Source organism: Phodopus roborovskii, unplaced genomic scaffold (genome assembly GCF_943737965.1).
Source record: "Phodopus roborovskii unplaced genomic scaffold, PHOROB, whole genome shotgun sequence".
Lineage (NCBI taxonomy): Eukaryota > Metazoa > Chordata > Mammalia > Rodentia > Cricetidae > Phodopus > Phodopus roborovskii.
Window position 1 is genome coordinate 31,114,373 of NW_026126571.1, and position 22,009 is coordinate 31,136,381.

The 22,009-nt window shown below is 52.4% G+C and overlaps 1 protein-coding gene across 3 annotated transcripts in view; it reads left to right on the forward strand.

Moving 5' to 3' along the window:
• The window catches only part of Kcnh2 (potassium voltage-gated channel subfamily H member 2), a 31,690-nt gene extending 16,177 nt beyond the window's left edge, over nucleotides 1–15,513 (forward strand). For all 3 annotated transcript variants that reach the window (XM_051203018.1, XM_051203017.1, XM_051203019.1), the window contains 13 exons: nucleotides 2,087–2,251; nucleotides 3,116–3,565; nucleotides 4,111–4,322; nucleotides 8,351–8,779; nucleotides 9,270–9,657; nucleotides 9,994–10,193; nucleotides 10,568–10,820; nucleotides 11,813–12,006; nucleotides 12,314–12,413; nucleotides 12,828–13,106; nucleotides 13,194–13,380; nucleotides 13,547–13,724; nucleotides 14,978–15,513. In XM_051203018.1, coding sequence (XP_051058975.1) covers nucleotides 2,087–2,251; nucleotides 3,116–3,565; nucleotides 4,111–4,322; nucleotides 8,351–8,779; nucleotides 9,270–9,657; nucleotides 9,994–10,193; nucleotides 10,568–10,820; nucleotides 11,813–12,006; nucleotides 12,314–12,413; nucleotides 12,828–13,106; nucleotides 13,194–13,380; nucleotides 13,547–13,724; nucleotides 14,978–15,127 — 3,185 coding nt within the window. In that variant the 3' untranslated portion in view covers nucleotides 15,128–15,513. The remainder of the gene's footprint in view (nucleotides 1–2,086; nucleotides 2,252–3,115; nucleotides 3,566–4,110; nucleotides 4,323–8,350; nucleotides 8,780–9,269; nucleotides 9,658–9,993; nucleotides 10,194–10,567; nucleotides 10,821–11,812; nucleotides 12,007–12,313; nucleotides 12,414–12,827; nucleotides 13,107–13,193; nucleotides 13,381–13,546; nucleotides 13,725–14,977) is intronic.
• Nucleotides 15,514–22,009: the final 6,496 nt, after the last annotated feature.

Here is a 22,009-nt window from a genome sequence, read left to right on the forward strand (position 1 = left end):
CCCCTTTTGGGTCAGAGTCCCTAAGTCATCTGGAAGAGCCAGATTCATTTTGGTTCTAGACTCAAGCTTCTTTGATACATGTCCCAGTGAGCATAGTAGCTTGGAGCCTAGATCTCTGAGACTCTTGGGGGTAGGTGCTGGGGTCTCCCAGGCCTTGGTATCTTGGTCTCCTGCCTCTCCATAGTCCCGAGGAGGCTAGTTCCTGCTCAGGCCGCTGCTGGCCATCACCATATTAGGGCATAAACTCCAGGCTGTCTGTCTGGGTGCCAAACGGCCTCCAGCTGGGCCCAGGCTACCCCCCCCCCCAACCCCCACTGCTGCTCCAACACCACAGCTGTGTATCAGAGGCCAGAGGTTAGAGGACAAGAGCAGCTGCTAAAGGGACACCCAGGCAGCTCAGGGCCCTTGGGTAGGGGCAGGAGGGCCCTGGCTATGGTGAGTGCGGGGGTCTTGGGTGGGGTAGAGATCTCCTGAAGGGCTCCTCCTGAGTTTTGCCCTCAACTTTGCACCAGTTTGTATGAGTGGGTTTTGGAGGCTCTCGTTTCATGGGAGAACCCACAGTTGCTAGAATCACTTGTCTGCTGTGGTCTCAGTCACCTACTCAGCATGTCGGCACTGTGGTTGGCCAGTGTCTCCAAGAACCTGGCCTTTCACAGCTGCCAGGCTTTACCGCAGCTTTCACTCCCCTGCAGCTTTAGTGCTCACACCTCCAGCGTGGCTGTCAGGCATCAATTGAGCTCCAGGTCCCATTCTTCCCTTGACTCTGGCCACCACCCCTCCTGCACACCTGGGCCAGGGATCAGAGTAATGGGAGGGATGGAGAGCAGAGAGAACAATCTAGGGAGGGTCTAGGACGCAGAGGTAAGGGAGGCAGAAGCTGGTTTGATAGGGTTCTCCTGAGACCATGTGACTCTTCACTTCATTCCCAGCCTCCTCCTCTCTCCTCATCCATGCCCTGTTGCTGTACCTCAGACACCACAGTCCATCTCTGATTTCCAGGGCATTATAGTTTTCCAGGTGTCCGGCCGGTCAGAAGGGATGTGACCACTGGGAAGCAGAGAAGCTAGATGATCAGAGGGAAGCTTGGATGATGATAGGCAGGAGATGATGACCTGTCTGGGTCCCTGTGAGAGGGTCAGGGTGGCGTTGTGCCCTTTTGATTCATCAAGGAGGACTTCCTTCAGGTGGGACTCTTAGCTTGGCTCTGGCGGGAGCACTCACTCTGAGTCTACCTCGGTTCAGAAATCATCCTGGAGGGCACTGGACTGTGTGTTCCTCAGAGAGCCCAAGGGAACTGGCAGGCTGGTCTGGCTTGCTCCAGGGACTCTGGGGGAAGGAGAGGAGGAGTCAACAAGAAGGTGAAGAAAGATCTCATATCAGTGTGTTTCTCAGACTCTGCTGTATCTCACCCCAGTACTTCCATGGAGACTTGGCAACTGTGGTAGTCCCAAAATGCTGTCAAGTTGTTGAAACTCTTGATTTTAAGTTGCCTTCTTATCTTGTGGATCTGCACAATGTCTGGGAACTAACCTAAAGAGAACAGAGGCAAGGCGGATACAGTAACCAACCTGTTCACAGGCCAGGACTTGCTCATACAAGTTTAAGAGTGACTACTGTTCCATTCTATAGGTGAGGAAAATGAGGTACAGGGATATTTAAAAAATGTATATATCATTTAGCAGCCGAGCTGGGACTGGAGCCCAGTGCTTCTGGACTAAAACCATGGAGCCATGGCTCTTGAAGGAGGGAAAAGCAAGGGTACATTGAAAAGATGGAGATATAGATGAAAATGTGGAGGGAGAAAGGGTCACAATGGAGAGAGAAGGTGAACAGGAGGAGAGAGGGCCGAGAAATGAGGTGGGCAGTGAGTTGAACACATGGAGTGAGGGAAGACATGCAGACTGTCTTGGAGTCTGGCACAGACATCTAGGTGTAGGATCAGGCTGGGTCAGGAATTGCAGGTGTGGGCTGTGGGGATGCAGTAGAAGTAGATGGGCCCTTTGGGTTAGGAGGTCCTTCCTTTGTGTCCTACCCATGTGGAGGAGGATCTAGTGTCACCATGGCCCCTGCCCTCCCTACTCTGCAGGAAGCTGCTTCCTGTGTCTGGTGGATGTGGTGCCTGTGAAGAACGAGGATGGGGCTGTCATCATGTTCATCCTCAACTTTGAAGTAGTGATGGAAAAGGACATGGTAGGGTCCCCAGCTCGTGACACCAATCACAGGGGGGCCCCCACCGGCTGGCTGGCCTCTGGTAAGTGCAGCCAAACTCCTCCTGAGCCAGCTCAGGAATATATAGTCTTGTTTCCCTGAGCTGTCTATGACCCTTGTTCTGTGGGAAGGGAAGTAGTCTGCACCCTTGTGAGGTTGCAAGGAACAAGGAATGACCTGGTCAGTTCCACCTGGACCAAGATGGACAAACACCTGTACAGCAGCAGGGCCCAAAGTCACAGGTCCTTCCAATAGAACACATGATTTCTAGCCTTGCCTTGCCATCTGGTTACCCACCCAACACCCTGGAGGAATAATAAGTGCTTGCTTAAGCTGCACTAGCCATGGGCTCTTTCGAAAGCTCTGTCTCATGGACTCAGCTCTTCTGTGGTCTGGCCAAGTCCCAAGAGTGGAAGTTAATGGAGGAGAGGATGGGAAGACATGTTGGCCTTGGCTGTAAACATTCCCCCTGGTTAGCCCAAAGGTTCAGAGCCTCTGATTTCCCCAGGTGGTAATTTTTGGGTTTAATTAAAACAACAAAGCTCACCTCTTGGGTTTTAGTGATACTAGCCCCATGGATGCCAGCTGATAGGTGGCATGCAGGTGTGGGAGAGAGCTTTTTGGCATCACTCCCCATTTACTGTGTGCCCTTTAGTGACCCACTCAAGGCAAAGATCAATCTCTGAATGTGTTACTGTCCCAACCAGCACATTTGTGGAATCATGGAGAATTCATGGAATCTGCTTTACTGTGGTGGGAAAGGGCAGTTGATGACTAGTTTTGGATAGAATTGTCTGGGTTTTGGGAATCAATTTTTGTGCGTGGAATGGAGTAAGGGTCTCCCCCTATCAGGGTCCCCAGCTCTTTTTGGTCAACCCTCATTCAGTTGTCCTCCCTTTCTCCACAGGTCGAGCCAAGACTTTCCGCCTGAAGCTGCCTGCCTTGTTGGCACTGACTGCCAGGGAATCATCGGTGCGGACAGGAAGCATAGGCAGAGCTGGAGCCCCTGGGGCAGTGGTGGTGGATGTGGACCTAACACCTGCAGCACCCAGCAGTGAGGCCCTGGCCCTGGGCGAGGTGTCTGCCATGGACAACCATGTGACAGGGCTCGGGCCTGCCGAAGAGAGGCGTGCTCTGGTGGGCCCAGGGTCTGCTTCTCCAGTGGCCAGTGTCCGAGGCCCTCACCCATCACCAAGAGCTCAAAGCCTCAATCCTGATGCCTCAGGTTCCAGCTGCAGCCTGGCCCGGACACGCTCCCGGGAGAGCTGTGCTAGTGTGCGCCGGGCATCCTCAGCGGATGACATCGAGGCAATGCGCGCTGGGGCGCTGCCCCCTCCACCCCGTCATGCTAGCACTGGTGAGGGCACAGGACTGGGAGACCCTACTCCAGCCCCTTATTTCCTGCCTGTCTGGCAAGCCTTCCCTGACCCAGGCCCACCATTTCCTCTCTCTCCTACCTCTTAGGTGCCTGGGAGTCTGGGAGATGGAAATCCCATTAAGTACTTATTTAATCTCATTAAGTGGCCTTTTACTCTATTAAATATCCATTCATCCCATTACATTCTTCCACTCACAGAACCCTTGCTGGCCCAAGGGGCTGGCTGTCCCAGGACACCTTGGAGCAGGGACAGCCAGCCATGGAGCTGGAAAGAGACAAGAGAGATTTAGAGGCCCCTCTTTACTCCTTTCTTCTGTCTTCCCCTCATGGTGGCACACTTCCTTAAAACTCAGAGGGGGCTTCTTTCCATGGGTCTCCTGAGCTAACCCGTTGTTTACTATCCCACCCCCTCGGTCCTTGCCAGGTAGAGTAGGTCTCATTGTAGTCTTTGTGTCAATGGCCTGGCTTCCCATCATCCCCTGGCCTGCCTGTCCATCTGACCAAGCTCTGTCTCTCCATCACAGGGGCCATGCACCCCCTGCGCAGTGGCCTGCTTAACTCCACCTCAGACTCGGACCTCGTGCGCTACCGCACCATTAGCAAGATCCCCCAAATCACCCTCAATTTTGTGGACCTCAAAGGTGACCCTTTCCTGGCTTCACCCACCAGTGACCGGGAAATTATAGCTCCCAAGATCAAAGAGCGAACTCACAATGTCACCGAGAAGGTCACCCAGGTAGGTGTCCAAGTGCATGGTTCTCTGCTCATCTTGGAGGAGTTGGAGTTGGTGAGCAGGGCCAAGGATGTGGTCAGTGTGTGTGTTGAAGGGCTAGTCAGTAAGGGAGGCTAGGCTTTTCTGGGGGCTGGTAGGGAAAATGCCTGAACTGGGATACAAGAAGGAAGAGTTTGTAGAGAGAGAAGCTGGTGGAGAGGGAGGAGGCTTTTAGGATGGACAGGTGTGGATGACCAGTAGATGGGATGTGTGATTCCAGGGTACAAGGTGAAGATGAGGTACTTGAAACTGGGACACTGGGGAGGCCATGGTGGGTGAGAGAAGGCAGCCAGAGGGATGGGAAGGATGTATTTGAGGGGGTTACTGGGGCAACAGGAGAAAGGCCTCAGTCAGAAAGGACCACATAAGCCAAGGTGGTCTACCAGGTGGCCTACCCTGTCCCCCTAAAGTGTGAGGGAGTAGGATTTCTTTCTTGTGATGGTCAGCAAGTGCTGCTGATGGGTATAAAACTGTCAAGGGACCCAGTCCCCGTACCCTTGCCCAGGACACACCAGCTTTTGCTTTCTGTGCTTAGGGCTCCTCTGTTCTTGTCCCTCCTAGCAGTGAGGTGGGCTGCAGCATCTCCACTGCCTGCTCAGCCACAGCTCCTTCTTTCCATCTTGGCAGTGAGAATCCCAGGAGAGGAGGGTACTGTTGTTCTAAGCAGTGCTTCCCCTGTGAGGGAGCTGCCCAGCTCTGGACTCCCTTGGCCAGCCTTCTGGCTGTACTCCCATGCCTCTGGCTCTCTGGGTTCATGCCAGGTCTCCAGCCCCTTTGCCCTGCCTCCAGAACATACCCCTCACCCATAGCCTTTATCTGGCTCATCCTTCCTACTCTCTGGTTCCTACTCTGTCTCCCCACCTGGGTGCCTGGGATCTGCCCTGTTCCTGGACTCTTAAGTGCGACAGCCTGTGTGGCTCTCTATGTGACTGCGTGTGGTGCCCCTGCCAGTCACCTGGCATCTCTCCATCTCTGGGTGTCTCTGCTTGACTCTGGCTGACTAGGCACTGGACTGGCGGGGCGGGGGTGTTGGGGAGACCATTAATCTGCGGTGACAGGCCAGGCTGCCGGGTGGAGGGGGAGGGGCTAGGGCTGCGGGAGAGGCTGCAGCAGGAGCCTAGAGCGGGCTGCGAGGGAGGGGGCCGCTGGCCGGGCACGGGGCAGAGGGCGGGCACGGGCAGGGCGGGGGTGGGGTGGGGGGCAGGGTGGCGGAGTGGGGGTGGGAACCTGAAAGGAGGAGGGGCCGGCCGGCAGAGGAGCTGCGGTTCCCACCGCGGCTGCTGGGCTGGCGGCAGGCGGGCAGAGCACAGCACCCTAGTAGTGGGGGCCCACACCAAGGGGCCATGTGCAGCAAGAGCCAAGCAGGCAGCTGTCCATACCTACTGCTCAGGTGACCCCAGCCCCAGGGTCTAGCTCAGCCATTCTGGCTTCATGCCAGAGGCGGTCCTGGCTGCCAGTCGGCCAGCCTTGGGCTGGCAGTCTGGGCTGGGACTGCTGCTGGGGCACAAGTGAGGCACTGGCCGGGCCCTGGGACCCTAGGGCAGTCAGGCTGGGGGGAGCCAAGTCCTCCATGGCGGTCCCAGCAGGGAAGGAGAGCAGGACAGGGGCTCTGCAGCCCAGGGCCCAGAAAGGCCGGGTGAGGCGGGCAGTGCGCATCTCCAGCCTGGTGGCCCAGGAGGTAGGTGACCCCCTCAGCACCCTATCCTTTCCTTGGGCTGGGACACTGAGGCAGGTGGGGTGTGGCCCCGGGGGATCTGGCTGCGGTTGGGGAGAGGCTTCTGAGAAGCAGGACAGATGGGGAGTCTGTGCTCTTCAGTGTGGCCCAGCGCTGAGCTCCTCATTGCCCCCCTTCTTGGCCACTGGCTAGGCTCCCAGGGTTTCCCTTGCCTTGGCAACCCCTTTCCTGTGGCTTCTGTGGCCTACAGTCGTCTAGTTCATAATATAAAGGGAAGAGAGAGATACCAGGAAGCAGAAAGGTGTCCAGAGAGGATGGTGGGAGATGGAGGGAGACAGGGAGCTATCAGGCCTCAGCCAGACCTGACACAGGTGTTGGGACCCTCATTCTGGGACTCTGTTGTGTGCATCGGAGCTTGGCTTACTCCTGGGGGTCTGGAGGCTGCAGTGTCAGGAGAGTAGCGGTCACAGGTTGTTTGATGGGCAGCGGGGCACCCTGAACTGAGGCATTGGCTCACCTCTTTAGGGCACCCTGAGCCTGCCCCACTGGCTCTCCTGCTTTAGAACCCGGAGGCAGCTCTGGGTGACTCTGAGAACCCACCCCTGCCACTGTCACTGCTGTCCCGGCTGTGTCCCTCCCCCTGGGGAGCAGGCGCAGGTGAGGGTTTCCCTCCCAAGGTCGAGTCAGTTTTCCATAGGGCAGTGCATCACAGGGTTACAGCCCTGCCCTGAGGCCACGTGGTATACCAGTGATGGCAGAGATAGACTGGCCCTTGGGTAGATTATGTTAGCAGCTTTGGGCCTTGTACTCCAGACTTATTGTGTATAAATGAATGCAAGTGTGCACTGGAATTGTGGGTAGACCTGGGGGACAGGGTCAACTGTGTCTGGAGTGGTCCAGCATAGCTCCCCAGGCCTGACGACTCAAGCACAGAGAGGGGTCCTATGGAGTGACAGCTACCTCCTTTTGTCCCTTGTCTGTGGGGTCCTAGCCTGCTCTTTTTTGATGCCTGAAAGGTCACTAACCTCATGTACATTAACCTTCTGTTTTAATGAACAAGCTCTCAGGATGAAGAAAGGGCAGACCCAAGAGTCTCCTCTGACCAGGGCTCTGGTGCTCATGCCTGCCCAATCTGGCCAAACCCCTCCCCAAGACCCACCTTTCTTACTAGCTCCTTTCCCTAAGATGTTCTCTAAATAGCCCATCTATGCAGATGGGCTTAGAGGATTCAAGCTTAGAGGCCTGAGGCAGTGGGATTCAGTGCTTCTGGGACAGGGCTAAAAGCTCAGTTTGGGGAAAGCCTAGGGTCAGGTTGCAGGGATAGCAGGGTCCAAGGCTAGAGGGATTCTGGCTGAGTCAGATGTCTACTAAAGGAGTCTAAGGAATGGGTGGGCATGGGTGCTCCTGACACCTGGGAAAGATAGTTCTCCTTAGCTTGGTTTGGGAGCAAGAGCCCTAGAAGTGCTTGTTGTCCCTTGCGCCTATGGTGGGCCACCTCTGCCTGCCTGTCGAGGAGTATGTGTCCCCTTATCTGAAAATAGGGTTCTACCCAGGTCAAGTGTGTACTTCTGGGCCAACTCAGGCATACATCTTCTGTATACTTGAGGTGCCAGGTTCTCAGGATTGGGCTCTGTCCCCTGGGTCCCTTTGTAAGAGTGTGGGAGGCTTTTCTGGGGTGGGGTGGAGAGGGACCTGAGAGACAAAGAGCAGCAGCAGGGAAAGGATTTTCCCCTCAGGGAGGCCAAGGGGCCTGAGAATGGTGGCTGGCAGGCGTCCTTGGACAAGTGGTATGAAGTGAGGCCAGTCGGGAACTGCAATGACTATTTTATGTGTTGGGACTCTGGCTCCTGGGCTCACTGCCCAGCTGGGAACTGCAGTCCTTGGAACATATTCTGGACTGAGACAGGGGAGAGAGAGAGAGAGAGAGAGAGAGAGAGAGAGAGAGAGAGAGAGAGAGAGAGAGAGAGAGAGAGAGAGAGTTGGTTTTGGGGCTGTGGGGCAAGATTGTATGGTGCAGATTGCATGGTCTGAGGATCTGGCCTGTTTTGCTGGTGGGAAACAATATTTGGACTTCCTGCAAGATGACTTAAGTTCAAGTAAGAACTGTGTGGAGCCATCCAGGATGTCCCCCTGCTGGTTGGCATTCTGGGAACTATAGTGCCTAGGTCCTAGGATAGTCAGTTGCTATAGCTACTTGGCTGAAGGACAAGCATTCTGATAGAAATGTGCTCTACTTGGCCACAGCAAGGATGACACCAGCTTCTGCTGTGTAATTCATGACCCTCCTTCATGATCCACCCCTTTCCTCCCTGCCTAGGTCCTGTCCTTGGGAGCTGATGTGTTGCCTGAGTATAAGCTGCAGGCCCCAAGAATCCACCGCTGGACCATCCTGCACTATAGCCCCTTCAAGGCTGTGTGGGACTGGCTCATTCTGCTGCTGGTCATCTACACGGCTGTCTTCACACCCTACTCAGCCGCCTTCCTGCTGAAGGAGACTGAAGATGGGTCTCAAGCCCCTGACTGTGGCTATGCCTGCCAGCCTTTGGCGGTGGTGGACCTCATCGTGGATATCATGTTCATTGTGGACATCCTCATCAATTTCCGCACTACCTATGTCAACGCCAATGAAGAGGTGGTCAGCCATCCTGGCCGCATTGCTGTCCACTACTTTAAGGGCTGGTTCCTCATTGACATGGTGGCTGCCATCCCCTTCGACCTGCTCATCTTTGGCTCTGGCTCTGAGGAGGTGGGCTTAACAGGGGACAGGCAGGAGAAAAGAGCCAGGATGGGGTAGGGTGAAGGTGAAGGGTAATGGGGGGTATACCACACAGGAAAGGAGGGTCCCTAACAAATCCATGAGCGTTCACAGGGTCACAAGGAGCTGGAGGGGGCTCTTTTTTCCCCCTAATTTTTCTACCAAAGTGGGGGATGTAATTTATTAACTTACACAAAAGCTAGTGAAAATTCTGGCCTAGCACCTTGGGGTAACTGCTGGGCCTTTTGGAGCTTCTGTTTCCTCATTCTCACCATGGGGACTCTTACCACTTTGTGTTAAAGCTGGCACACAGAATAAGGACACATGTGCTGGGAGCAGCGTGGGAGGCACTTTATACCAGGTGGCTTTCATTATCAGGGAGAGCTTCCAGGAAGAAGTCTTTTATGGCGTCACCTCTGTGCCCTCTGCTACAGTGCGCCTTACTCATGTGCCCTCACACTGAACATGCCCCCTCCTCTAGCTGATCGGGCTGCTGAAAACTGCGAGGCTGCTGCGGCTGGTGCGTGTGGCTCGGAAGCTGGACCGCTACTCGGAGTATGGGGCAGCGGTGCTCTTCCTGCTCATGTGCACCTTCGCGCTCATTGCACACTGGTTGGCCTGCATCTGGTACGCCATTGGCAACATGGAACAGCCTCACATGGACTCGCGCATTGGCTGGCTGCACAATTTGGGCGACCAGATCGGCAAGCCCTACAACAGCAGCGGCCTGGGCGGCCCCTCCATCAAGGACAAGTATGTTACAGCACTCTACTTCACCTTCAGTAGCCTCACCAGCGTGGGCTTCGGCAATGTCTCCCCCAACACCAACTCAGAGAAGATCTTCTCCATCTGCGTCATGCTCATTGGCTGTGAGTGCGTCCTGGAGGCGGGTGGGGGAGGAGCCATGACTGGGTAGAAAAGATAGTGAAAGCCCTAGGATGGAGCAAAAGGCCATCAGAGAGCTCCCTGCCCCCTCCTCTTCCCCTCCTAGAGTCCTGGGCTCACAATATAGTTTGGAGGCTGGGACACCAGGGTAGGAAATGCTGAAGGTTGGCGTGTGTTTGAGCATGTGTATGTCCACTCTCAGACTGAGACGTGACCGGACCGCGAGTGTCGTTGACCTGGTGCGGGGCCTGAGCAGAGGGTCCCCGTGGGCGGGCGGGGTCCCTGCGGATGCTGATGGCCCCACTCACCCACGCCCTCAGCCCTCATGTATGCCAGCATCTTCGGCAACGTGTCCGCCATCATCCAGCGGCTGTACTCGGGCACGGCCCGCTACCACACACAGATGCTCCGGGTGCGGGAGTTTATCCGCTTCCACCAGATTCCCAATCCACTACGCCAGCGCCTCGAGGAGTACTTCCAGCACGCCTGGTCCTATACCAATGGCATCGACATGAATGCGGTGAGGCACCAATGCGTGCAGTGTGGTGCATCCAGCATGCCTCAAATGGCTGCAGTTAGTACTGAGGAACCTTAGAATTACGTGGGCTACTGATCTGTGAAACTCCTTCACCTGGAGAGAGGCCAGGTCCTTCACATACCCCACTACAGCTGGAGGTGGGGAGTCAATCACTGGGCTGCACTTCCAGAAAAGAATTTGGTCAAGAGTGGGAACCCAGGTACTGAGGGGGTTCTGGGCTCCCAAGGTTCTGCAGTGCATCCTCTGCAGATGGAATTGGGAGGAGCAGGTTTTCCCTGAGCCAGAGGCGTGAGTCAGGGGACTGGAGTTTGGGCTGAGTCCCAAAAAGGAGTGTCCTGAACCACACCCATCTGTAGGTGCTGAAGGGCTTCCCTGAGTGCCTGCAGGCTGACATCTGCTTACATCTCAACCGCTCGCTGCTGCAACACTGCAAACCCTTCCGAGGGGCCACGAAAGGCTGCCTGCGGGCACTGGCCATGAAGTTCAAGACCACGCATGCACCACCAGGGGACACATTGGTGCACGCCGGGGACCTGCTTACTGCTCTGTACTTCATCTCCAGGGGCTCCATCGAGATCCTGCGGGGTGATGTCGTGGTGGCCATCTTAGGTATGGGGTCGGGATGCCCACTGCAACCCAGAGAGACCTGAACCCTTTGAATACACTGTGGGTGTGGGATTGCTAGCCAGATTCTTGGGTTCCTTTAAATCACATGAGGGTGGGCCTTCAAGGCTGGCAACAGGGAGGAGCCCTGCAGGACATGGGGCTCTTGGACTGAGAGACTCCCGGGTGTCCCCTGAACTTGAGGGATCTTTAGGATCTACCTATAGGCAGGCATCTACTGTTTCCTCAAAGCTGAATATTGTCTGGTAGTGGAGTGACATACTCAGCCGGACACTGTGCATCCTGATTACTAAGAACATGCAGCATAACATGTCTGGAGGGAGCTTTGTTCCCATCCTGCCCCCCACCTATGGCCACTGCACTCGAACACTGCAGACTTCTTGTCTTCCCATGCTCTTTATGTGGTCCTGCAAACATCAGCCTCTTGGCCATGTCGTAGTAGGACATTCCAGATTTTTATTTCAGGGCAGCCCAAACATGTATACCATTCCACAAGCTAAATCAAGTGTTCCTAGGCACATGTGTACAATTTGTTTTTTTCTGTGCTTGGTGGTGCTAAGCTCTCCTGTTTTCATTCAGTTAAACAGTTCTGGTTTTGATTAATTACTGTGTTGTCATTTATGGTTTATAGGGCACTGCAGTTGGTTAGGATGGTATTTGAGGGTAGAAGTAGGGTTATCCCCAGGAAGTCATGGCTTTAGGCAGAGGTGGAACATTCTGGGTGGTTCCTTCTGGTTGGATAGTTGCTGAGAGACTCTAAGTCCCTGGTCCCTTCTGCTATCACCTCTGACTGGTGCTGCCCCCATCTACTGAGAACCCTGGGAACTTGGGCTGGCTCATGCTTCCTTGACTGTGTGGCTGGAAGCTGGATGATCGGAGTTGCTTCTGTCTAGGGTGGAAATGACCCAAAGGAGGGTACCCACTACTCTCAATGCTGGTGCCATGGCTGAAGTCTCTGTCTTCTCCATGGCCTCCAGGGAAGAATGACATCTTTGGAGAACCTCTGAACCTGTATGCGCGTCCTGGAAAGTCCAATGGGGATGTGAGGGCCCTTACCTACTGCGACCTGCACAAGATCCATCGTGATGACCTTCTGGAGGTGTTGGACATGTACCCCGAGTTCTCCGATCATTTTTGGTCTAGCCTGGAGATCACATTCAACCTTCGAGATGTGAGTGGGCCATGCTGAGCTGGCTTCATCCCCAGGACAGCGGCTTTCTTGTTGGAGGCTGCCCCTCCACGGTGTGACCCTGAATACAAAGCTCCTCTCTCTGCCTGGCACCACAGTCACATCAGGCCGGAAAAGTCCCAGCTTCAGCTTGTTTAGAGATACCCACAGAGGGGGAAAGATTCTTCCCTCCAGCCCCAAAGGCCCACCCCTGATTTTCTATGTCAGTAAAGGGGTGTAGCTGTTACCTCCCTCCCCCAGTCAGCAGGTAGGTTGCACCAAAGGGCCCTGACTCTGATCTTGGTTGCAGACCAACATGATTCCAGGCTCCCCTGGCAGCGCGGAAATAGAGAGTGGCTTTAACAGGCAACGCAAGCGCAAGCTGTCATTCCGCAGGCGCACCGACAAGGGTGAGGTGGCCAAAGGGAGGGCAGAGGGGAGGGAGGGCAAGGTCATGCAGCAGGCTCCACTCCCGTCCACGCCTCCCTTCCGCTGTGCAAATGCTTCCAGCTCCTTTGGAAAGACCTCTCTTACCTTCTAGGACAAAGGCTGGGCTTTTGGTCTTCATTAGGCCTAAATGTTGCCTGGCAGGCCTTGACCCCTTCAAGAGAGGAGGGAGGAAGTGGGCGGGGTCCACTAACAGAGGGGCACGAGGGGCAGGCTGATCAGCCAGGGCGCCGAAGGGGCATTCTTTGGCAGGTTAAGAGCAGGAGAAAGATGAAACAACCGGAGATGTTCCCTGCTTTTTTTCCAGGCTAGCTCAGCTCCCCTGGTCCCTTCTCTGTTCTCCTCTCTCTCTGAGGTATGTTCTCTGTTTTTCACAGACACGGAGCAGCCGGGGGAGGTGTCAGCCTTGGGGCAAGGCCCTGCCCAAGTTGGGGCAGGACCAAGTTGCCAGGGGCAGCCGGGAGGGCCATGGGGGGAGAGCCCATCCAGTGGCCCCTCCAGCCCAGAGAGCAGTGAGGATGAGGGGCCAGGTCGCAGCTCTAGCCCCCTCCGCCTGGTGCCCTTCTCCAGCCCCAGGCCCCCTGGAGACTCCCCAGGTGGGGAGCCTTTGACGGAGGAGGGGGACAAAAGCAGTGACACCTGTAACCCCTTGTCAGGTAGGCGCGGGCTTGGGGGAGGGTGAGTGGGGGAGGAGCAGGGCCTTGTGTTTCTTCCTGGGTCTCACGCCTCCTTTCTGGCTCCAGGTGCCTTCTCTGGGGTGTCCAATATTTTCAGCTTTTGGGGGGACAGTCGGGGGCGCCAATACCAGGAGCTGCCTCGATGCCCTGCCCCAGCCCCTAGCCTCCTCAACATCCCCTTGTCTAGCCCTGGCCGTCGCTCCCGGGGTGACGTGGAGAGCAGGCTGGATGCACTCCAGAGGCAGCTGAACAGGTGAAGGGGGTGGCTCAGGGAAGTGGGTGCAGGGCAGGCGGCACTGTGGGAGAACTTGGGTCTTCGCGTTTCTGGTAATGTGTGAGGGCTGCTCTGTGGGCAGCTGGAGCCTCACGTCCCTCAGCTGCCTCCACTTCCTGAGTGCTCTCCTTCCTTTTCACCCCAGGCTGGAAACACGGCTAAGTGCAGACATGGCCACTGTCCTACAGCTGCTCCAGAGGCAAATGACACTGGTCCCTCCTGCCTACAGTGCCGTGACCACTCCTGGGCCTGGCCCCACATCCACATCCCCATTGCTGCCTGTGGGCCCCATCCCTACTCTCACCCTGGACTCGCTTTCTCAGGTACTTTCTGGAGCTCACACCCAGCCCCCAGCCCTGCCCCTTCTGCCCTAGCATCACCCCAGCAATCGCTCAGCTGCAGGAAATGTGGCCTCTTCACCCTCCCCTACCCTCATGTACCTGGTCCCTGCTGTCATCCTACCCTTGTGCTTGGGAGCAGTGCATGAGGACTGGGATCAGGGAACCTCCAGATGTGAACTTGGTGTCAGCCTGGGACTCGGGTCTGGATGCTTTGCTAGTGTGCCTTAGGATAGCATCCTGGGACTCGGGTCTGGATGCTCTGCTAATGTGCCTCAGGGTAGCATCCTGGGACTCGGGTCTGGATGCTACCTGCTAGTGTGCCTCAGGGTAGCATCCTAGGACTCGGGTCTGGATGCTCTGCTAGTGTGCCTCAGGGTAGCATCCTGGTCCCTGCTGTGGTTGCACTCCCCTGGTCTTGCTGCCTCTCATCTTGGCTCTTACTCTAGCAGTGTTACAGCACTGTCTTGAAGGCTGCTGGCATTTCCAGGGTGCCAAAGTCAAGACTCTGAGATATGACCTCCTTTGAGAACCATCCTGAGGGACAGCTGAAGCTGGGTCTCTTATGCCAGCTCCAGCTCTGAGGGGCCCTTGAAGGGGATTTCTATGGCTCCCAGAGGGGGCCTGGGATCTAATCCCTGTCCCCCCCCCACTGCCCCTCCCATATGCTGCTTGTTTCTGTTTGCAGACAACCAGGGCCCACGTCAGCAAATGTGCCAGTCTCCCTTCACAGCCTCCCACGCAGGGATCTCACCAGTAGACACGGCAGCACCCACAACCCCCCCCCCCCCGCCGCCTGCCCTGGCGCTCTCCCTCGCCTCAGATGCCTGGCTGCTGGCCCACTGCTGTTTCCAGGGCCCTAGAGGTCTTTGGAGAATTGCAAGAAGGCACCTTGCCTCTCTTTGTCCTAGCTCCCATTATTCCATTTGGGGCTTGTCTCTAGCTGCTCTTCCACATTCCCTGGGGAAGGGGGAGGCGAGGCTTTGGGCTCTTCCCTGGATCCAGAGCAAGGTTCCTTTGTCAGGGGTGTCTCTACAATGGTTCCCATTTCTTTCATTTGGCTCCTGACCCAAAGGTGAATTTCTTTACTTCAGCTGCATCCTTATTGTCCCCTCAGGTCCCTGCTCTGCCCATCTAACCCTCCTCATTGACTTCAGCCTTCCTATGTTTGGTTTCTCCACACCTTTTCTCCTCCCCCATAGTTTTTCCTGTTTACCTATGCTTGATGTTCTTTGCAGGTTTCCCAGTTCATGGCGTTTGAGGAGCTTCCTGCAGGAGCCCCAGAGCTCCCACAAGATGGTCCCATTCGACGCCTCTCCCTGCCTGGCCAGCTGGGGGCCCTCACTTCCCAGCCTCTGCACAGACATGGCTCAGACCCAGGCAGTTAGTGACGCTGCTCAGTGTGGACATATGGCTCACCCGGGGTTCAGGACATTACCTGACCTCTTGGAGACCCTGGTTTGGAGGGGAGAACAGTGCAGGAGCAGCTTCTCCTCTGCCCTTGGGACTAGAGTCTCGTCCTGCAATACCCTAGGCCCCACTGGGAGGGGTAGGGGCAGAGCTGGGCAGTGGACAGGGGGTCTGTGGTCCCCCCACTGCCCTGGGGGCATTAGCTGGTCTAACTGCCCGGAGGCACCCGGCCCTGGGCCTTAGGCACCTCAAGGACTTTTCTGCTATTTACTGCTCTTATTGTTAAGGATAATAATTAAGGATCATATGAATAATTAATGAAGATGCTGATGACTATGAATAATAAATAATTATCCTGAGAAGACTCCAGTATGCTGGTTTACTTCAGCCGGCACCTGCTGTATCTAATGTTTATGATCTGAATGTACTTGAGTGGGAGTGCAGGAACTTCAGTGCAGGGATCCTGGTTTGTCTACGTCCAGGGCCTGCAGTCTGACCAGACATCCTCCCCTCCACCCTGTGTGTGTGTGTGCGTGTATGCCCAAGTACATGCATGTACATGAAAGCTGGAGGGCACTTCCTGGAGGCAGACAATATAGCGCTGGATTTGGGACAACAGAGCCATGTGGATTACTTTGAGTCTAATAGGAACTTCTACCCTGAGTTCAAGCCTTCACAATCATGTGGATTTACTTTGTGGCACACTGACTCCTAAAGTCAGGCTCACACTGATAAAGCCATATACTTGCCCCTGTCAAATAGTTCACAAGTCCGGCTTCACACTCATGCTGACCTGGGGTTCTCTTTGGTCTAAGTCCATCCTCCCTTCTTCTAATGGACTTTATATTAACTGTATAATTGGACCTCACATGGGTCTAGCTTTGGTTTGGATACACTGGCTTCCTCCTGATTACTTTTGCCCCTTGGGACTGTTGGTCACAGAGGAGTTGCTAAAGAAGGTGGAAGTTGCAAGGTGGATTATTCTATTGGGAGTAAGTCAAAGCAGATTTCTTGAGGACAGTGAAAATTTCCCTATGCTTATGTATGCAAATTGTTATGCATTTGTGTTGCTGGGCTATGAGCACATACTCCAGAGATGCTGCCTGCCAAATGGCAGCCAAAATGGTGGCAGTGGTGGGTCCTGCCTGGTCAGGCTAGCACATTGGTAACCAGAGCCCAGATAGGGTTTCTAGACTTCTTACTTCCTCTGTCCCTTTAAGGTGGGTATGCTAACTCTGAAGACAAGCATGATTTTTCTCCCTGCCAAGACATGGTGGGTATTGGTCTCTGAGCAGTCTGGAGACTTTCCCAATACCCAGATAGGGGAGAGAAGAGGGGTGTCTCACCTTAATCTGAGTCTGGTGATGTTGGGAAGAGATAAAAAGAGGAGACATGATTCTAAGATTGAGAGAGGGAACAGAGAGGCGGGCTAGGTCAAAAGGTAAATTTTGGGCATCACGTTGGCACACCTGTACATGTCCAGACACTTACTGGAGTGGACAGGCTTCTGGTTGGAGGTTAAGTTCCATAAAGGCCTTCCTGGAGGGTTGGTATATGAGTTTAGGAGGGGTCTAGCTGTGGGAAGCCTGAATTGGATGTCAGTAGGATGTTGTTCTCTTTATGGACTATGTAGGTGAGCCAGTGCCTTTCCAAGGGCAAAGGAAAGGCAGTGGGGATGGGGATCACAGATTCACATAAAGCCCTAAGACCTTCGGTATGCTGGGCTTCCTGTGAATCCCACTGGAGAGTGATGGTCCCTGGAGAAATGGGAGGAAGACCTTTCGGCCTGCCTCAGGGCTTTGTTGCTGGTTATTTCTTTGGGGGCAGCATCTGAGCACAAGAGTCACTTGTCTGCCACCAGGTGAGGACCCTGCCTGGTATGGACATAAGTGCTTGTGCGGGGTGACATGAGTGTGTGTGCACACGTGTCTGTGCTTAGGAAGGGACTGGCAGAGGGAACCATAGCACTTGTGTGTTGATCCACATGGATATCCCAGGGCTAACTGTTTTGTCTGATGAGAGAGTTGCAGGGCAGCCTGGGCTTCCCTTCCAAGAACTGCCTACATACATGTACTATACAAATGTGTGTGTGTGTGTGTGTGTGTGTGTGTGTGTGTGTGTGTGTGTGTATATATATATATATATAAATATTACTTTTGGCATATTATTTTCCATTATCCTCTCTTATCCCCCCCCCCCACCTTCTACTTCCATGTTTTTGTTTTGGAGGTGTGTATCTCCCAGCATTTAATTAGGATTTCTTACATGAGTGTCTGTGTTATTATTAAGCAAGCATAACTTACAGGTGGCTACATCTCTGACAAATATGATCACCCCTTCCTGGATAAATATTAGTTGCCTACAGTTCTGGAGGGAGGGGTGGGTCTCAGAAGCTCCTCGCCCATGTGTGATGGAGTGTTGATACAGCCTTGGACAGGTCTAGTGCAGGTGGCTGTTGCTATCATGAATTCATGGGCAATAGCTGTGTCCAGAAGAAAGTGTTTCCCAGCATTCCTCCCTACTCTCTGGGTCTTACATTCTTTTTTTCTTCCTTTCTGCAATGTTCTGAGTCTTGAAGGGCATGACATAGCTGCTGCATTTAGGGCTGGCTCTCAACACTTTGATCACTCAGGCGTCTTTACATTAATCCTTGTCTACTGCAAACAGAAACGGATCAAGCCTGAGAATAGCACTAATCTATAGTATAAACATAAATATTTAGAAGGCACTTTAAGTCTATTAAAGAGGGCAACACTACTAGTAGAGTCCTATAACCTCCCCAGCCATGGGATTTTGACCTGGTTTACAGCACTAAGTACAAATTCTTCCTGTGGAGTAGATTTAAAGTTGAATACAAAAATGCAGTTGAGCTGTAGAGTGGTAGCACATACCTTTCATTCCAGCACTTGGGAGGTAGAGGCAGGTGAATATCCTGGTTCAAGGCCAGCCTGGTCTACAGAGTGAGTTCCAGGACAGCCGAAGCTACACAGAAAATAAAAAAACCAACAAAACCAACCAACCAAGAAGCAGTTGATTACTCCCATAATTTCATGCCAAGTCCCTTCAGCAGGCAGGCTTACCTGGTATGTTGCTAGTGTATCTTTTAGGGTTCGGGTTCGGGTTAGGGTTCATAGTTAGGTAAGACTTGATGTCTTTTCTCCCCCGTAGCCTGCATAGCACCTTCCAGCATAGCAGGAGAGTCCAGACTAGTTTTAGTTTGATTTCTCTGTCCAAGGTGTGTGGTGTCTTTGGCAGCATGGTCTTATCATCTAATTCTGGAGATCAGCCAAGAAAAATGACAATAGCCTGTATAATTTTGGAATCTTCTGGGTCCTCCCTGACCAAAAACTCATAAGGTGTTCTATACCTGGCACTTGGATTTTTATTTAAAAACTCATGGCCTCTAGGATTGGAGAAATGGCTTAGTGGTTAAGAACATGGACCACTCTTCCAGAGGACTTGAGTTCAATTTCCAGTATCTACTTCATGCTGCTCATAACTATCTGTAATTCCAGTTCCAGGGTATCTGATAACCTATTCTGAGGTCTGTGGGCTCCAGGCGTGCATGTGGTATACAGAATATATTCAGGCACTTGAACAGACAGATACAATAAATGTTAAAGAAAAATAAAGTAAGGTTTCTGGGAACATCATTGTCTACCCATGCAGGATACCTTCCTTTAAACTCTTTTTTAAAAGTATGTATGTTTTTACATTTAGTGTGTGTGTATACACACATCATGGTGTATGTACAGAGATCAGAGGATAACTTGTGGGAGTCAGATCTCTTCTTCTAACAGGTGGATCCCTGAGGCTCAACTCAGGTGAGCAGACCTGACTGCAAGACCTTTTCTTGCTTAGCCAAAATAGTAGGCTTCCATATGGCTTTTTAAAAATAAAAAAGTCAAGATACAGGCTTATGTATTATGTGTCTATGTGAGTGTGTGCCAGTGGGTCCTGCAGAGATGGAGTTAGAGGCAGCTGTGAGCTGCCCTATATGAGTGCTGGGAATGAAACCGTGGTCCTCTGGAAGAGCAGAAAACATTCTTAGCTGTTATCCTATCCCACCAACCTTTTCTATGCACTGTTATTTCAGTTAATGCTCACCCCATGGCCTTGTTTCCCTCATCTCTCTAACCCCTGCTATGGTGCATGTGTTCTATTATTTCACCTGCCTTAAGGTCTTCCCCCATCCCTTCCAGTAGCCCATTTCCAGCTTCTTGACACCTACAAGCACCCCAAGTTAAACATACAAATTAAATGAGATAGGATGTGTGAAGCTTGTCTTTTTGGCTCTGGGTTCCCTCATTTGGTATAATATATTCCAGTTCTATTCATTTTCCTGAAAATTTAATATTTCATTTTTCCCTTACAGCTGAACAGTGTATTGTCATATTTCCTTTGTCCTTCAGTTGATGGACATCTAGGGTGATTCCATTTCTTAGCTATCATGAACATAACATCAGTGAATATGAATGAACAAGTGTCTCTGTAGTACGATATGGAGTTCTTTGGGTATACACCTAGGAGGAGTATAACCAGATAATGTAGTTTTAGCTTTTTGAGAAACATCTACACTAGTTTCCATAGTGATTGCCCCAGTTTAAATTCCTCACCCCCCACTAGAACTCACTATGTAGATCAGAATAACCTTGAACTCACAAAGATCTTCCTGTCTCTGCCTCCGGATGTCGGATCAAATGCTTGCACCACCATTCCTGGCTCAGGTGTTTTGCTTCTGTAGAAGCAACATCTGGAATCTCCCAGGAAGTGAACATTCCTGGTCTAATGGCTTTGTGGATAGCTGGCTGGTGGCCACACTGCTGTAGCAGGCAGGTGTGTCTGACTCCTATGTTCTTCCCCCAACTCCTCCTCATGCCTGCATGGCTCAAGCAGCTGTCCTCTGGGTTGGACCTGAACCTTGGACTTCCACTCAATTCTGGGGATCTTGGGAACCCTGAGAGGTGCAACCCTTTCTCCCTGGCAGGGCTAGGGAACAGTCTTCCAGAGTTCAGAGTTCACCCAAGCAAAGAGGGTGGGGTGGGAGTCCCAGGGCTCTGTGATGGCCATTAAGGACCCTGATTTAGTCAGCTCCAATGCTGTTGGGGCAGGTCAGTGCATAGAAATTGATCATTACTCTAAGTTACAGTTCAGGACCTTGTTTGGTGTCTTCTGGGACTGGGGTTCTCAGATCAGTATCTTGAGGGACAACTAGACACCTTCAATAGTTTTAGCTAAGCTCATCATCTATTATGTGATGGCCACAGCTTCAGGGATTGACCACCTGCCTGTCCATGTTACATGAACAAATGTCCCATATTATGCTCAGATTTTGATGAGACATGGGCTCATTTCTTTGCCCACAGGAGAAAGTCTTCCATGTCAGCCTGGCTCAGATGTCACCTGCTCATGAGGGACAACACCACCTTCTGGCTTTTCAGACCTTTTAAAGCATCTTGTTCAGTTTTGGTATGGACCTTCATAATATTTTCTTGTCTGTCTTCAATAAAGGGTGAAGGCTGAGCATAGATCATCTGTGCCTCTATTTTCACCCCAGCACTTGTATGACTACCAGAAAATTCATCTGGTAGTCATTTTGCATTAAATTAAGAGATGTGCTCTGGGCAGAGCTGGTTGAGCTATCTTCTATCCTTACAGCTTGCTGTTCTCTTGGGGGTGAGTCTCTTAATTGTGGTTGTGAAAATTCTTTTCCTATGGAGACAAAGGCAACATCTATCTCCTCCTTATAAGGACTTTTGATGGAGTTTCCTGCCTGGTCCCACAGCTGTTTAACCCCAAAATAAGCACATTGAGACTTATAATAATTATAAACTGTTTGGCCCATGGCTCAGGCCTCTTATTGGCTAGCTCTTTCTTAATTATTAACCCATTTCTATTAATCTAAGTATTTCCACGTGGTCTTATCTTACTGGAGAATGTCTGGGCATCCAACTTCCCAGCAGCTGCTTCCTCTCCCTAGAATTCTCCTCTGCCTATACTTCCTGCCTGGCTACTGACCAATTGGTGTTTTATTCACCAACCAATAAGAGAGACATACAGAAGAAAAATCTCCTATCAAGGACCCAAAGACAAACCAAAGTATTGTTACAAGTTCCTAGACCTTAATAGGTCCCAAGACCTTAGCACAACTAATACCAAGATGGAAGTACCATTCAGGCCTTGAAACTCAGCATGTAGGCAGCAACAACTGCCAAAACTAGAACAAAGACCTAATCCATCAAAGTCCATTGTTCTGGGAAAGTCCCTGAATGTACTAATCTTGCTGTTTGGCTTCTGTTGTTCCCTGTCTGGCTAACTGTTCTTGCTAACTGAGGTGTGTCAACCCAGGATGTGGGTTTTGTGCTTAAAAAAATTTATCCTGAGAATAGTTCAGTATGGTACTCAGGACCTGAACACCCAGTGCTGTCACCAGCCATTTAATAAAGACTTTCTATTGGCTTGAAACCATGTCTGAATAGTCTTCTCTGGTAAACACCTCACAACATTTCTGGAGGCCCCAGCAAGGACCCCAGAAACCAGACCTTGAGATACTGCGGGTTTTAGAGCCCCTTGGAGTGGGGCAGAATATGTGGTAAAGGAACTCCTAGGGGGTGTGCAATAAGTTCCAGAACCTTGAGACTCCCTCTGTTCAATAACTGCATAATATCTTGAGGGAATCTGACAGTTCCATTTCAAAGAAAACAAAATCAAAAGTTGCTTGGTCTATCACTTCTTGATGTAAGTCTGGTTAAGTCATCTTTTGTTTAGGACAAAGGAGAGACTTGTCATAGATCTTTGTCAATAATTCATATGAGATGTCAGCAGACTCCCCCTGCCCCAATCTGCTTAGGTGTATGAAT